The sequence below is a fragment of the Cucumis sativus genome, chromosome 2 (genome assembly GCF_000004075.3).
Source record: "Cucumis sativus cultivar 9930 chromosome 2, Cucumber_9930_V3, whole genome shotgun sequence".
Taxonomy (NCBI): domain Eukaryota; kingdom Viridiplantae; phylum Streptophyta; class Magnoliopsida; order Cucurbitales; family Cucurbitaceae; genus Cucumis; species Cucumis sativus.
The window spans coordinates 2,721,615-2,737,095 of NC_026656.2; the positions used below are offsets into that span (position 1 = coordinate 2,721,615).

Consider the following 15,481-nt stretch of genomic DNA (forward strand, 5'->3'; position numbering starts at 1 on the left):
ACATCTCGCAACTCATCCCAATCTAACCCACGTAGACAATCTTAATTTGTTTTTATTTTTAATCTACTCTTAAAAAAACATTTTAAAGATTTAAGAGTAGTGTTGGAAACTAAAATAAATAGTTTTAAAAACCTATTTTAATTTTTCAAAATGTGACTAAAATAAAATCATAAGTTTCTTGATGAAAAAGATAACTATTATTATACAAAAATGACGAGAAATCACAAGAGGATACTCTGATAATTCATCTCTCTAACTTCATGAATGTAGTATGAACTTAATTAAGGCTAAAGAATGGACTTTTTCTTGAGATATTGGCTTTTAATGAAGCTTTAATACTAAGGCGTTTTGGAAGTTATAAACAAGTCAAGTCAAATAATAATTGTTATAGATGATGTTTTTAAGATTTTAAATTTTATTGAGAATTTTGGTTACATTTTAGGTACATATCATCCCACATTCCCAACCATATTTTTTAAATATAACAAAACAGCAAAATATTAAAAATAAAAAAATGCTACGAGCCAAAATGAAAAATACAAAAAATATTCCGTGATTAATTGACTATTCTTTCCTACACGATCGTCAAATCTTAACGATATTTTTCTCAAAATTATTCTGTGGTACAAGATCTTTTAGTTTTAATCAAATTTGGCATATGATTCATTTAAATTTGGATAGCCAAATTAAATCTCTAACGATTGTTTTTCAAAAATTTTTGTTACACTATCATTTAGATTTGATACAAGATCGTTCATATTTGAAACATTATCATTTAGATTTAGCAATTCAATATTGCAAAGATTTTTTTTCACTATCTTTTATTTTTGGCACATGATCTTAAACAACCAAATAATCGTTTGAAAAAAATAGATCTATTATATTGGAGAATTATAATATTGATGACCATTTGAGGAATAATAATTAAGGATATAGCAATATTTTAAAAAAATTACAAATATAACAAAACTATAGTTGATAGCTGGACTCGTATGATCTATCAGTGATAAACCAATATTTACAACATAGTTTATCGGTGGTAGACCTGTATCATTGTTAGAATTTGACAAATTTTGTTATATTTGCAAATTTTTTAAAATGTTGCTATATACTTAATTATTTTGAATCTAATTGCTAAATTTGCAACTGTTTCTTTTATATTTGATACACAATCTTGAACCAAATTACCAAACAACAATTTGAAAAAAAAAAAAAAAGAAACTGTATAAGAAGAGAAAAAGACAATGAAAAGGAAAAGGAAAAGAAAAATTGCAGAAGAAAGACTATAAAGGAAGGACAAACAAAAATATTTAAAAATTTGCAGAAGAAGAGAAAAAGACAGTGGAAAGAAAAAAAGTGCACAAAAGAAAGAGAAGAAACATGATGAAAAGAAATAGCAAACCTAAAATATTTTAAAAGTAATTAATTTCATGGACTTTTTCATTTCATTTTAAAAATAAATTTGCAAATATTAGTAGACTTATACGAATCTATCAGCGATACAAGTTTATCAGTGATAGTTTTGCTATATTTGTAAATTTTTTTAGTTGTTGTTATATCCTTAAGTATTATGACTAAAATGATCATCAATTAAAATACATTTTTATTTTGGTAGTTTATTACATTTTATTATTTTTACTCTAAAATTTGGAAAACTATTTTTTTTCTTCTTTCCTAGAAATTATTATTGTTTTTTTTCTTTTTTCTTTTGGAAAAAAAAGAGGATTAAAGTAATAGAAATAGTATTTGATTTGATTTTTAGTACTGTTTAGTTGGCATTATTGATTTTTTTAAACTCCCAAAAGGATGAATATATAAAGAAGATATTGATTTTTCAAAAACAAAATTGTAGTCAAAGATTTGATATTAATTACGTGATATCTAAGTTTTTGACCTCAATAATTCATTGTCTCATTTCTCATAGGATAAATGATTTATTATTATATCAAGTTTCGAAAGGAAAAAAAAAAAGATTAACCAGAAAATTTACAAATTTAGCCTTTGAATTTTCAGATTCACGAATGGCACAGAACATATAAAAATTGAGTAATTTGATATTTAGGAGTATTGATTAATTATCTGTTCTAATCACTTTTGGGCTTGATATAGGTAAGAAGCTAAAAAATTTATAAGTTGATAATATTCGATGTTCAAAACTGCATTGGGTGATTTCATTCCTCTATACTACAATGTTTTAACTATATTGCAAATCTCTTTATTTTTCTTCCACTTTATTCACTTGAATCTCAAACCAAACCAAACCTCATATTTTATCACTGTAATTAAAAAAATAACTTTGACAAATTAATCTTCGTGCTTCCGGTGGATCCACTCGATTTTTTCACTTGTAATACTTAGTACTTTTAGTATAAATTTCATTTGATTGTTCTTTTACATTCAGGCTACATCAGTCTCGCCATTCCTCCATGATGACATGAACACCACACCTTTTTATACTTACTTGGGAGTCTTTAAATTTGGAATTGACACCAAATGACACCGTAAATTTCCTCCAAATACTCTCCCCAAAATGATTCCTCCGATCATCATCTACATTACAATTATTATTGTCCCTTCCCATGGAATTGATCCCAAAACTTGGCTGATGTAGATTAAAGTACTCCTGTGATCTCTTGACAATATCTTCCGAATTTAGTGGGAAATCTATATGAGGATATAGTACTAATAACCACATATACTCATATGGTGATTCTTCTATCAATATCCTTCTCGATTCTTCAAGACAGGGTACTTCTTCAGAACTCCATACTTGAATGTCGTTTATGAACATTTTACATTCAAGATCCATATAACGATTCCGGTCAACATGATTAACTTGGAATTTGACACAAGGAGCAAAAACCTTCATTTCCCAACTTGGATCATTGGATGGCATAAAAATCGTTATGTGATTGTTTCTACTCTTGTAACTGAACCAATCTGGAATATCACAATTCATTAATATGAGTTGTTTGAAGTGTCCATCTACATGTTCCTGCACCACGTGAATGTGAGAGTAATAATCCTATTAATTTACAACCACACATGAATAACTTAGCTATACTATATGAAAATAAAAATTATAGGAGAGATCAAGACAAGATAAAGAGATGAGATATGCACCGAATCACAAGATATGAAATCAGCTAAGTTGTCGGGAGATTTGGCCAATGATATGCACCCAAAGAAATTAAGCCTTCTGGAATCTTTGGAATTTCTTCCAGAAACTTACAATCAAATGTTTCAAGAAATCTCAAGGATTTAAAATTAACAATACATGAAGGTAGTATAGAAAAGTTGTTGTTAGACAAGTTCAACTCTCTCAGTGATGGAGCAGCATGAGCGATAGTTTCCAAAAAATCTAAATTTGTTATCTTGTTCTCATAAAGGTGTAATCTTGTTAGGAGGGGAAGTGAGGAAGGGCAGGAATATGAGGAAGGAAATGTTGAAAGATCGGATTGTGAGACTTCTATGGATGTAAGTTTGCTCAAGTCATAAATTGTACTTGGAAGAGTAGTGAGCTTTTTGCAATCCACGATGGTCAAATCTTTGAGGCTGGTAAGATATCTAATTGTTGAAGATAGCTTTGTTATAGAACTACTTTGAAACCACAAATCTTCTAGACTAGACTTCATTTCTTGGCTGAATTGAGGATAGCCTTGAAGTATTGTACAATGATCAGTTGAAAATCTTTTAAGGGATTTCAACCTGAGTGGTGAAGGAAACTGCTTAAAGCCATAAACATGGCTTGAAAGACTCAAATCAATAAGTTTAGGAAGAGATCCAACTGATTTATGAACCTTTACTAAACTTATACATCCAGAAAGAGACAAATTTTCGAGGTTTATTGCCGCAGATAAATCAGGAATTTCCTCCAAAAAGAAGGAGTTGCTAAGATCAAGTTGCTTCAACCTTTCACAATGCTGTTATGAATATACAGAAAAAATATAATCAAATTTCAAATAAACCAAACAATGAAATTAATAGAAGTCTAAGTATCCATAGAAATACCATAAATGCTCTTCCAAAATGTTGGATGGCGCTATGTGGCAATTTGAGTTGAATAAGGTTCTCCATTGAGTAGCTTGAAGGAAATGATGAAAAAGGAAATTCAGACCAACTCATCCACCTTAAGCTATTAGGTAGAAAATCAAGAGTACTAATTTTTGGAGATATGACATTCTTCACTTTGAGTACTACAAGGTTCTTTACTTTTCTAAAAGCCGTTGAATCAATAATGTCCAACTTTGTCGGTTTAGGAAATTCTAACTTTATGGCTTTAACTGCTCTTGCATCCTACAAATTATACAAAAACATACATTTCAACTTGTTTTCAAAATGATAAAAGTTGCTCTCATAATAATTAATAAGCATAATCAAAAGATTGAGCAAAAATTTCTTACCTTAATGCCATCTAGCACATGCATAGCATCATCTCCAACCAATAATTTTTTTTCTGAAGGAGATATAGAAGTCTTTGAACGTGCGATTGTGTGACCCAATTGTTGTATTAAGTCATGCATTTCAACTTTGTTCCATTGGTTAATAGTAAGAAGTGATAGATTCATGAGTTTTTGAATTCCCTTTTCCCAACATAAACAACCACAACTCTTCAACATCGTTTCAACCATGGTTTTATCTTCTCCCACAAAGAAACAAGAAATAAACAAGAACATTTCTTGTACATCACCTTCAAGTTCATCGTAACTTACTTGAAGAAGATTTTGGATGTCTTTGTCAAGGTTGGAGATTGCAAATTCCTCCAATATACCTTTAAATTTGGATTGATCAGTTGAATAAAGGAATGAACCTAAAACTTCAAGCGCCAAGGGAAGATTTTTACAATAATTTACAGCATCTTTTGAAAGTTGTAAATACTCGGTTGGTGGACTACTACACTGAAAAGCATGCCAGCTAAAAAGCTCAAGAGCTTCACCATAATTCAATTCAGGAACACTTCGCAATTTATTAAATCCATGGATATCAAGTAAGTGTTCGTTTCTTGTTGTCACAATGACCTTACTTCCATATCCAAACCAATCGTATCCTCCAGCTAATACCTGTAGTTGTTCACTGGTATCTATATCATCAAGAATTAAGAGAATCTTTTTGGAGCATAGTCGATTCCTTATGATGTTGATTCCTTTGTAAAGATCACTAACTCTAATAAAGTCATCCATTAAAATCTCATAAAGTAGTTTCTCTTGGAGTCGAACAAGTCCCTCGTGTTGCTTTGAAGCTTCTCTAATATTTGCTAAAAAACAACAGCCTTCAAAGTCATCAGCAATCCGATTGTATAATGTTTTGGCCAAAGTTGTCTTGCCCATACCTCCAATTCCATGCAATCCAACCATTCTAGTTCCATCAATCATAACATGAGAGAGCAGATTCTCAAATTGTCTGTCAATTCCAACTGGATATTTAGTTACAGGCAACTGCATTGTTGAACAAGTTAATTTCTTCCAGACTTGTTGAACAATTTTTTGTATCAAATTAGCCTCATCACTGCATATAAGAAAAAAGCATACACTAAAAAGTGTTACGAAACACACAATTTTTTCCTCACAATAATTCCTAACATGCATTAGTAGCCATGAAATAAAAGCAACATAATATATCTCTGATTAGGGAGATAAGACAGCACAAAACAAATAATATAAATGAATTATTACAGTTTGAAACAAAAAGGGTAATGCTTGTTTCCATAACCATTTGATTTTTGATTTTTAGCTTTTGAAAATTAAGCATGTAAACTCAAATTCCAACACTCATGAGTTTCTATGATTTGTTATCTATTTTCTTTCATTGTCTTGAAAATCAAACCAATTAATATATATGAACATGAATCAATGATAGATGATAGTTTAGCCTTTCAATGTCAATTAACATCTATCAATATGATGTTTTCTAAATTTGTAAATATTTTTGTTTATTTTGGTATATTTAAAAGTAGTCCTCTTGGTAACTAAAAAAAATAAGTTCTAAAAAATTGCTTTTGTTTTTAGAAGTCAATTAGAATTTCAAGTGTTTCTTTTAACAAAAATTGAAAAAATGGATGATTAACAGCCATATAAAAGTTCATAAAGCACAAAAGCGTACAAACTGAAAATGTTATCAAATCAGATGTAAATATCAAGTTTTCAAATTTCCTTTTTCCTTTACACCAAAGCATGATCTCCTTAAAAAAAAAAAATAGTAAAATTACAATTTGAATAGAAAAAAGAGTAGAAGGATATGAAAAAGAAAAAAAAAAATACTCTTTCTCAAGAACCACCCATCCAGACATATGGGAAACAGCAGTCAAAGCCTCTCCCCATGCTTGCATCTTGTCAAAGAATCTAACTTCAAGTTCGGCAAATGCTTCTCCAAATGCTCCATTTTGTTTCCGTACTTGAGATGGATTCACTTTGTAAAAAATTGGTAAAACAACTTGTCCTCTCAATTCCTTACACATAATGATTTTCACCAATTCATTCAAACACCAACTGGAAGATGCATAATTTTGGGAGATAATAACGATGGAGATCTTGGATTCTTCAATAGCTTCGAAAAGAGATGCAGAAATTTCTTGACCCCTTGAAATCCTGTTATCTATAAAAACATTGATTCCTCTTTGACGCAAAGCCATATTAAGATGACTGGTGAAGTTGGATCGAGTATCTTCCCCTCGAAAGCTTAAAAAGACATCAAAAGTCCATCTAAAACATGAGGAAGAAGATGATCCACTTGCTCTATCCATATTGAGGAATGGAAAAGTAGAAGATATATAAGTGAATACCTTATCAATACCTTGGAGACCTCTCTCTGTTTCTCATTTTCTTCCATTTTGTCTGTCATATTTTTGGTGGCATCTTGATTCCAACAACCTTCCTCTCTGTCTTTTTCTCATTGACTTTGAAACAAACGTTTTCCCCAAGTCTTCTTCCTTTTTAAAAAAATTAATTTTTAGTTAAAATACTATTTTATTCACTTCTTATTAAATTTTCACTTGGAAACGATGATATTTAAATATATTTTTCACCACTGTATAAATTAAATAGTTCTCTATTAATAAACACAGACAGAATCTGACGAAGTCTCATGAAACACTTTCTTTTTTAATCTCAGAATAATTCCTAAAATTACGAGCTAGAGAATCAAAGCAAGAAAATAAACTCGAACTACATCCAACCAAGCAATTATCCATCACAAGGGAGTGGAGACAGCATATAACGAATAGTGGAATAATTCCATATTGAACCAAAAAATCTAAGGCTCCTTTAACCTTTGGTGTTTGTTTGTTTCTTCTTTTTTTTCTTTTGAAAATTAAGCATATGAACACACCCTCCACCCATAAATTTCTATGATTTGTTATCTACTTTGTTTCAGTTAGTTTAAAAAATTAAGTGTTTGTTTGAAAATTAAACTTGCAAAATAATTAATTTTCAAAACCCTTTTTTCCTTAGCATTTTATTATATCCAGCCCAAGGGAGTGGAGACAGAACATGACGAAAACGAAAAGTGCAATAATTCCATATCGAACCAATCGTTTATTGTTTCTAAGGCTCGTTTAACCTTTGGTATTTGTTTATTAGTTTTTGAAAATGAAGCATATGAACACACGGTTTCGCCCATAAATTTCTATTATTGTTATCTACTTTGTTTTAATTATTTTAAAAAATTAATTAAGTGATGGTTTGAATATTAAACTTAGAAAATAATTAGTTTTGTAAAGGGACATTTTTAAAATATCAAAATAAATTAGAATATTTATCGGCTATAACAAAATTTTGTATTTTATATTTCTATCAATGATAGTTACCGATAAATTACCATCATTGTAGTATATCATTGACTATCATCGATGACATTTAGAAATTTTTCTATAAATATTTTGACATTTTACGATGAGTTCAAATGTTTTTACAACTAATTTGAAAATCATTATTGAAAAAGAAAAGGAGAAAACAAATATAAATTTTAAAAAAGCACGAAATGACGGACTAAAATATGAAATCTTCTTTTCTCTTACCTCCCCGTTAACGTGATTTCTTTAGATAACATATAAGGGGTATTTAGCGTGCAAGTTTGTAATCAAATGTATGGTAATTAAATGACTGTGGGCTTATTTGATGAAGTTTTTATGCTTGAAAATTTCCAGATGTGGAGTGCAAGAATTGAGTGTAGACATTGGTAATCTGGATTTCTAATGCTTGTGTTTAGGGTGTTGGTTTTGAATTCCGCTTAGCTAATCTGTTTGTTTGTTTTTTTTTTTTTTTTTTGTTAATTGTACATCCTAAATTTATCATGTATAAAATTTTTAAGGAGCATTGTAAAAAATAACAAAATAAATTAAAATATTTACGAATTATAGCAAAATTTGGATTATATCAATTATAGTCTTCTATCACTATAGTAGTATGATTATCTGTGATGAAATTTGCTATATGTTGTAAATATTTTGTAAAATCTCATAGTTTTAAAAATACCCCAATTATTAATTTATTTTTTAAAAATATTTATTGCAACTATAATTCAATTTATTTTTTTAAAAATATTCATTGCACCTATAAAACAATAAAGTTTAACATTCAATAACAACAATTTTTTTATTAGAGTTGCATTAACATGTGCATGATCAAATTAGGAATATTACAAACTATTTGCAAAATATAACAAGTCATGTAATCAGATGAAGTTTACACAAGTTTCAGTTAAGCAAAACATTAAAAAACGTCTAATAACTAGGTTTCAAAATAAGCATAGCAAAAGGGTCATCATGCAATAGCAAAAGTAAAGTAGTGTTACATTTAGTGATTGTTATGATTATCTTTCTATGATGCACATGCAATGTAATATTTAAACTACTTTTATCAAGTGTTTCAATAAAAATAAGTTTTTTTATAATTTTTTTTTATAAAGTAAATCCAAATAAGTTCTAAGAGTTAAAAGTGACCAACAAAAAAATTTTAAAATATATATTTAAATCCTAAATTTTATATGCTAGGTATAACATACTCTTAAATTTTAAAATTATGTATAATCGTGTGTTTTAAAATTTAATTATGTGTCAAATATACTTAAAATTTTAAGCTTTTGTCATTTATTTTCTTCAAGTTTTACTGGACCGGGAAGGAGATTCATATTTTTTCCGTACAAAAAAGGATAAAACAAAGATGAAAATGACAGTTCTAATGTCTTCATTTATTTTTATTCTTTGAACCATTTTTCATTTTTTAATTGAGAAATGAAAAAATTCTTTTTCTTTTACATATATAAAAAAAATGGGCATTTTGAAAAATAACAAAATAAACTAAAATATTTTTACCATTTATCCAAAGCAAATTTTATATACTTTGTCGTTTTTCTTGTCAGCTCATGATTTTATACCATGGGCCAAACATGGACTTGACATCAAATGCCAAGGTCACGTGATGCCAAAACAAGAGACCAAACACCCATATATATTTGTAAAAATAAAAGTGTGAAAACGTACCAAAAAGTAATTATTTGTTTGCATCTAACTTTAAGTTTGGCAAATTCTTCATTACATGTGCCATCGTTGTTGTTTGGTTGGATGAGCGGGTTTAGGTGCCTTTCTGTTTAATTTTTGTAATTTATTTTTCACCCATTCGAAAACCCTAGCTAGTCATTTCACTTTCTTTCTCTTTATCTCAAATCTTCATCGTCACATATGTATTCGAAAAATATCTCATATCTTATCGATTTTTTGGTTCTGACTTTACATGATTTTGATTTTATTCTCTTTGGGAGCAACCAACATCTCGACTGGCACCATGATCGACCATAATCGTTTTGGAAGGAAACACACACACACCTGATATTAAAAAAAACAGATATACACTAAATCACGTATCAAATACATATTTACGAAGTTTCTAGAAGTATCTAACAGAAATGAATGAAATGATATATATCTCGTTTGAAAGAGAGAAATCTTAAGAACACAAATTAAGTACCGTATTTAAAAAAAATTGAAAACAAATTTAAAGTTAGTATCTATACTAGCAAACTGCATCCTACTTTCTGGTAGCTCAATTTTATTGAAACCCTCAAGTTAGCTTATTTCCACATCATTACTCCATGATCACATGAACACCACAACCTTTTATACTTATTATAGTGTCTCGAGACAGGGGTCGAGGCTCAAACAACACCGTAAAGTTCTTCCAAATACTTCCCCCAATAGAATTCCATTTATCATTTGATCTATTACGGTCCATTTCCATGGAATTAATTCCAAAACATAGCTGACTTAGATCAGTCTCTGGTGATCTCTCCATCGTATCATCCCAATCATCTAGGGAGAAATCTCTATGAGGATTGAGTACAATAAACCATGTATACTCACTTGGTGATGCTCCTAGGGGCAACCATCTTGAATCGTATCCAAGATAATTTGTCCAGTCTCCAGAACTCCATACTAGAATGTCCTTAAAGAACACTTCACATTCAAGATCCCCCCCTCTATGATACCCATTAACAGGATCATGAACTTGAACTTTAACACAAGCAGCAAGAACTTTCAATTTCCAACCCGGATAATTAAATGTGGTAGGAAACGTTATTGAATTGTTCGTACTCTTGAAATGAAACCATTCTGGAATATCACAATTATTCATTAATATGAGTTGTTTGTATTTTCCATCTGCATATTCCTGCACCATTTATAGATAAGAGTGAATGTGTTAAAATATATATAATATGAGAAAAGTACATGAGAGATGAAGGCCAGGAGAAAGGAGATGATATGTACCGAATCACAAGATATGAATTCAGCTATATTGTCTGGAAATCTAGCCAATGATCTGCACCCTTGAGCATTCATATAAATTACGCCTTCTGGAACCTTTAAAATTTCTTCAAGGAACCCACAATAACTTATATCAAAATATCTCAAAGATTTAAAATTAACAATACATGAGGGTAGGCTACAAAAGTCGTTTCCAGTCAAGTACAACTGTGTCAATGAAGGGGCGACATGGGTGATTGTTTCTAAGAAACTCAAATTTGTTATCTTGCAGTAACAAAGTTTTAAAAGTGTTAGGTAGGGAAATAAGGAAAGGGAACGAGAATATAAGAACGAAAAAGTTGAAACTTCAGATCTGAAAACACTTAAAGAAATAAGATTGCTTAAATGACAAATGGTACTTGGAAGAGTAGTGAGCTCTTTGCATACATCGATCCACAAATGTTGAAGACCAGTAAGATTTCCAATCGTTGGGGATAGTTTTGTCACACTACAAGACTGAATCCGTAATTCTTTTAAACTAGACTTCATTTCTTCACTGAAATGAGGATAACTTTCAACAATCCTGCACTCGTACATTACCAATTTTTGTAGGGACTTCAACTTGAGGTTGGATGGAAATTGCGTAAAGCCATTAGGATGACTAGAAAGTTCCAATTTAGCAAGTTTACCTAGTGATCCAACTGATTCATGAACTCTTACCAGCTTTTTACACTCGGAAAGATTCAACTCTTCAAGATTTATCGCACTGGATAGATCAGAAATTTCTTCTAAAAACTTTGAGTAGTTAAGATTTATACGCTTCAACCATTTGCAATTCTGCAATGAATTACAAAAGAAAATAGAATCAAATTTCAAATAATTTGGCTGACATTTAAAGTTAATTAATTAAATTAATGCATCATTGTTAAGTATATATAGACACGATCAATTAGTACCAGATATCCATTTCCAAAATGTTTGATGAAGCTACTTGGCATGCTGAGTTCAGTAAGTTTCTCCAGTGAGTAGGTTGAAGGCAAAGATGAAAACGGAAATTTAGGCCAAATCATCCACCTTAAGCTACTCGGTAGATACTCGAGACTTTTTGAAGATGTGACGTTGTGAACTTTGAGCACTACCAAGTTTTTCACTTTTTCAAAACCTCTTGAATCAATGTCTAGCTCAGTGGGCTGATGAAAATTTAGCTTTATGACTTTCACAGCCCTTGCTTCCTGCAGTGACACACAAAATAAAACTTTGAATTAAAGTCAGCTATGAAATAATAAAATGATCAATATATACAGAATAAACTTTGTGTAAACCTTCTCACCATATCTCCATTTAAGACATCCATGACGTCTTTTTCAAACAACAATCTTTTTCTTTTATGAGAATTAGAAGTCTCCAAGAGATGAATTGTGTGACCCATTTGTTGTATCAAGTCATGCATTTCGACCCGGTTGAATTTATCAATTGTAAGAAGTGATAGATCAGTGAGTTTTTTAATACCCATTTCCAATCTGAAACGAGAGTCACATTCTTTTAACATCATTTGAACCTCGTTTTTGTCTTCATGTACAAAGCAACAAGAAATGTAAAGGAAAATTTCTTTTACATCTTGTTCAAGCTCATCATAACTTATTCGAAGAATATCTTGGATGCCTTTGTCCAGGTATGAGTTCTCATATTCATCCAATATACGTTCAAACTTGGATTGATCATCGATAGAATTAAGGAAGGAACCTAACACTTCAAGTGCTAAGGGAAGACCTTTACAATAATGCACAGCACGTTTTGAAACATCTAAATAATCACTTGAGGGATGACTATTTTTAAATGCATGCCAACTAAAAAGCTCAAGACCTTCAATCGCATTTAATCCGTTAACTCTTTTCAATATATTAAACCCATGACTAGCAAGTAATTGCTTGTTTCTTGTTGTTGCAATGACCTTACTTCCATGTCCAAACCAATGATGTCCTCCAGCCAATGCCTGTAGTTGTTCATGTGTATCAACATCATCAAGAATCAAAATTATCTTTTTTGAGCATAATCGATCCCTTATGATGCTAATTCCTATACCAACATTGCTAACTTTGATTGAATCATCCATCAGAATCTCACGAAGTAGCGTCTTTTGGAGTTCAACAAGACCCCAGTATTGATTTGAAGCTTCTCTAACATTTGCCAAAAAGCAACAACCTTCAAAGTCATCAGAAATTTTATTGTATAAAGCTTTGGCCAAAGTTGTCTTGCCCATACCTCCAATTCCATACAATCCAACCATAGTAATTTCATTAGACATAACATGTGGCAGTAAATTACTAACTTGTATGTCAATTCCAACTGGATATTTAGCTACATCTAACTCGGTTGTTGCACTATTCCTTAATTTCTTTCTGACTTCTTGAACAATTATTTGAATCAAACTTGCTTCATTTTCACTGACATTTTAAAGAAAAAAAACATACATGACAAAGATGAATGAAATTATTTTTTTTTTCAGCAACATTTCTTAATATGAGAAGCAGAAGAGAAAAGGAAAACGACCAAATAAACTGAATCTAATTAAATCCAACCCTACTTCTATCCATTAAAAAGTGTGGTGAAAAGATAAATGAAATAATTTGAAGGGTAATTGCCACATTTTTTTTTGGGGGAGATTCGAATTTAAATTGTATAACAATGGTTAATTTAAATTGTATATTTATGGTGTCTAAGCATATCCTCTCTCACCTTGTTTCCTCCTAAAACAAACGATGGTTAATTAACCAATGATAAACTCCCATGGTTAACGAGTATAACTGTAACGTTATTTTTAAAAAATTGTCAATGATAGACTCCTACCAGCAATATAGTCCATCATTGATATAATCTATCACTGTTAGACTCATACTAACAATATAGTCTATCACTAGTAAATTATGATTTATGGTCTATCACTAAACGGAGATAAATCTGAATTTTTCTAACCTTTTTTCTTTGAATATATTGGGTTATATATGCTAATGCTTTGGGTTCAATTGTATTGCTTTATATTTGCTATTGACTCTAATTTCAATTTGAAACAATTAAGCTTAAACTTCATTTGATTATTTTGATTATTAACAAATAACAAATAAGAAAAGGATATAGAAAAATACGTACTAGTTTTTTAGATCCCATCCAGACATAGTGGAGATGAAAGTTAGAGCCTCACTCCATGCTTGCATCTTGTTGGAGAACCTAACTTGGAGTTTGGCAAATTCTTCTCCAAATACTCCCCTTTGTCGTCGTACATGAGATGGATTCACTTTGTAAAAAACAGGAAAAACGACTTGTCGATTATTGGATTTGTTACACATAATGATTTTCATCAGTTCATCCAAACACCAATGGGAAGATGCATAATTTTCTGAAATTATAACAATCGAGATTTTCGATTCTTCGATGGCTTTCAAAAGAGATGTACAAATTTCTTCACCCCTTGGAAGCTTGTCATCATCTATGAAAACATTGATACCCTTTTGACACAAAGCCATATGAAGATGACTCGTGAAGTTGGAACGAGTATCTTCCCCTCTAAAACTTAAGAATACATCAAAAGGCAACCTAAGATGCGAGGAAGACGATCCAGTTGCTCGATTCATATCAAAGAATCTTAAACAACAATAATGGAGCAATGAGAAAGTATATGAGATATAAAGCCAACTATGAAAAGCTTCTTCTACCGGTTTGCTTCAAATATCTCAAATTCTCTGATTTGGGATTATATGATCATTTGAAGTTTGGAAATATCCCATATCCTTCCTTTGACTTTTTTCTAATTATCATTATCAATGAAAAATATCCATTAATATTCAGTTAAAAACAAGTCGTTCGTCAAGAGTGTATTGCAATTTTAAAATATCATTAATCAATATTGAAAAGTATGCAATTTGTTGGCAGTTTGCACAGCCCAATAGATTACACATATAGTTAATATATGACTGTTTCAATATTATATTATACTTTTCACATGCTAGGAAACTTCAATTTATTCAACTATGTAGACTAAAGGCACATGTTTGGTAGAGAACTTAAAAACAAAATTTTGAAAAACAAGACATTCAATCAAAAATAGAATGCAATAAAAGTATCATTTATAAGATTATATTTAGATAACTGATCCAAAAGTTGAAAACTAATTACAATAGTAGAATATTATATACAAATTATGTGATGGGTTATGAGATGTTCTAGAAAAGGGACGACTTCTAATAGTTGACTTTAAATAAAAGATGTGTTAAGAAATCAACCATTCATTAATTAGGATAAACAAAGAAACATTTTTCTTTTAACAATATACAAAAGGACAATGGGATCAAGTGTGGTTGCACCACCCAGTACTAAAAGAAGTACAAAATTCACTTCTTTCTTTTGGGACAAAGCCCCTACCCATATACAAATTCGTAGCTTCGGTTGTTAGGTCATATCTTCTGATTCAAGTGATCGTTTTGAGTATATGACCAGTTGTCTTCTTCGGTTTTTTTGCCCTCTATTCATCTACAACATAATTAGTTTTTAGGTTTGCTTTCATCTTATCTTTGTAATCAAAATAAAAATTACGTTGATGAGAGGTTAAAATGTCGTACATTTTAATTTCTAACTTGGGTCGTTAGGATTCTTTCCCTATTTCTTTGTTTGTGAGCTTTTGAACTATGTTTGATGTAATGAATGATTTGATTCTGTTTTGGTCTTCAATAAAAATATATTATCGAACGCTTGTAG

The 15,481-nt window shown here is 30.4% G+C and overlaps 2 protein-coding genes across 4 annotated transcripts; both read right to left on the bottom strand.

The window, feature by feature from the left end:
- Positions 1 to 2,149: 2,149 nt before the first annotated feature.
- On the bottom strand, positions 2,150 to 6,852 carry LOC101214234 (TMV resistance protein N). Of its 3 annotated transcripts, none has more exons than XM_011650499.2 (4): positions 6,258 to 6,848; positions 4,404 to 5,505; positions 4,012 to 4,296; positions 2,150 to 2,995 (listed from the first exon to the last, which is right to left on the bottom strand). In XM_011650499.2, exons 1-4 carry the CDS (start codon positions 6,737 to 6,739, stop codon positions 2,408 to 2,410), a joined length of 2,457 nt encoding a protein of 818 aa, XP_011648801.1. In that variant the 5' UTR covers positions 6,740 to 6,848; the 3' UTR covers positions 2,150 to 2,407. The 3 variants fall into 3 exon arrangements, with proteins under 3 accessions (XP_011648801.1, XP_031737216.1, XP_031737215.1); XM_031881355.1 differs by lacking the exon at positions 2,150 to 2,995 and adding an exon at positions 3,143 to 3,923 and having other exon boundaries at positions 6,258 to 6,852; XM_031881356.1 differs by lacking the exon at positions 4,012 to 4,296.
- A 2,971-nt stretch (positions 6,853 to 9,823) lies between these two features.
- LOC101213991 (TMV resistance protein N) lies at positions 9,824 to 14,462 on the bottom strand. The gene is made up of 5 exons (XM_031881354.1): positions 13,880 to 14,462; positions 12,063 to 13,176; positions 11,689 to 11,964; positions 10,757 to 11,569; positions 9,824 to 10,658 (listed from the first exon to the last, which is right to left on the bottom strand). The coding sequence occupies exons 1-5, from the start codon at positions 14,359 to 14,361 to the stop codon at positions 10,077 to 10,079; spliced, it is 3,267 nt and encodes a 1,088-aa protein (XP_031737214.1). The 5' UTR covers positions 14,362 to 14,462; the 3' UTR covers positions 9,824 to 10,076.
- Between the last annotated feature and the right edge of the window lie 1,019 nt (positions 14,463 to 15,481).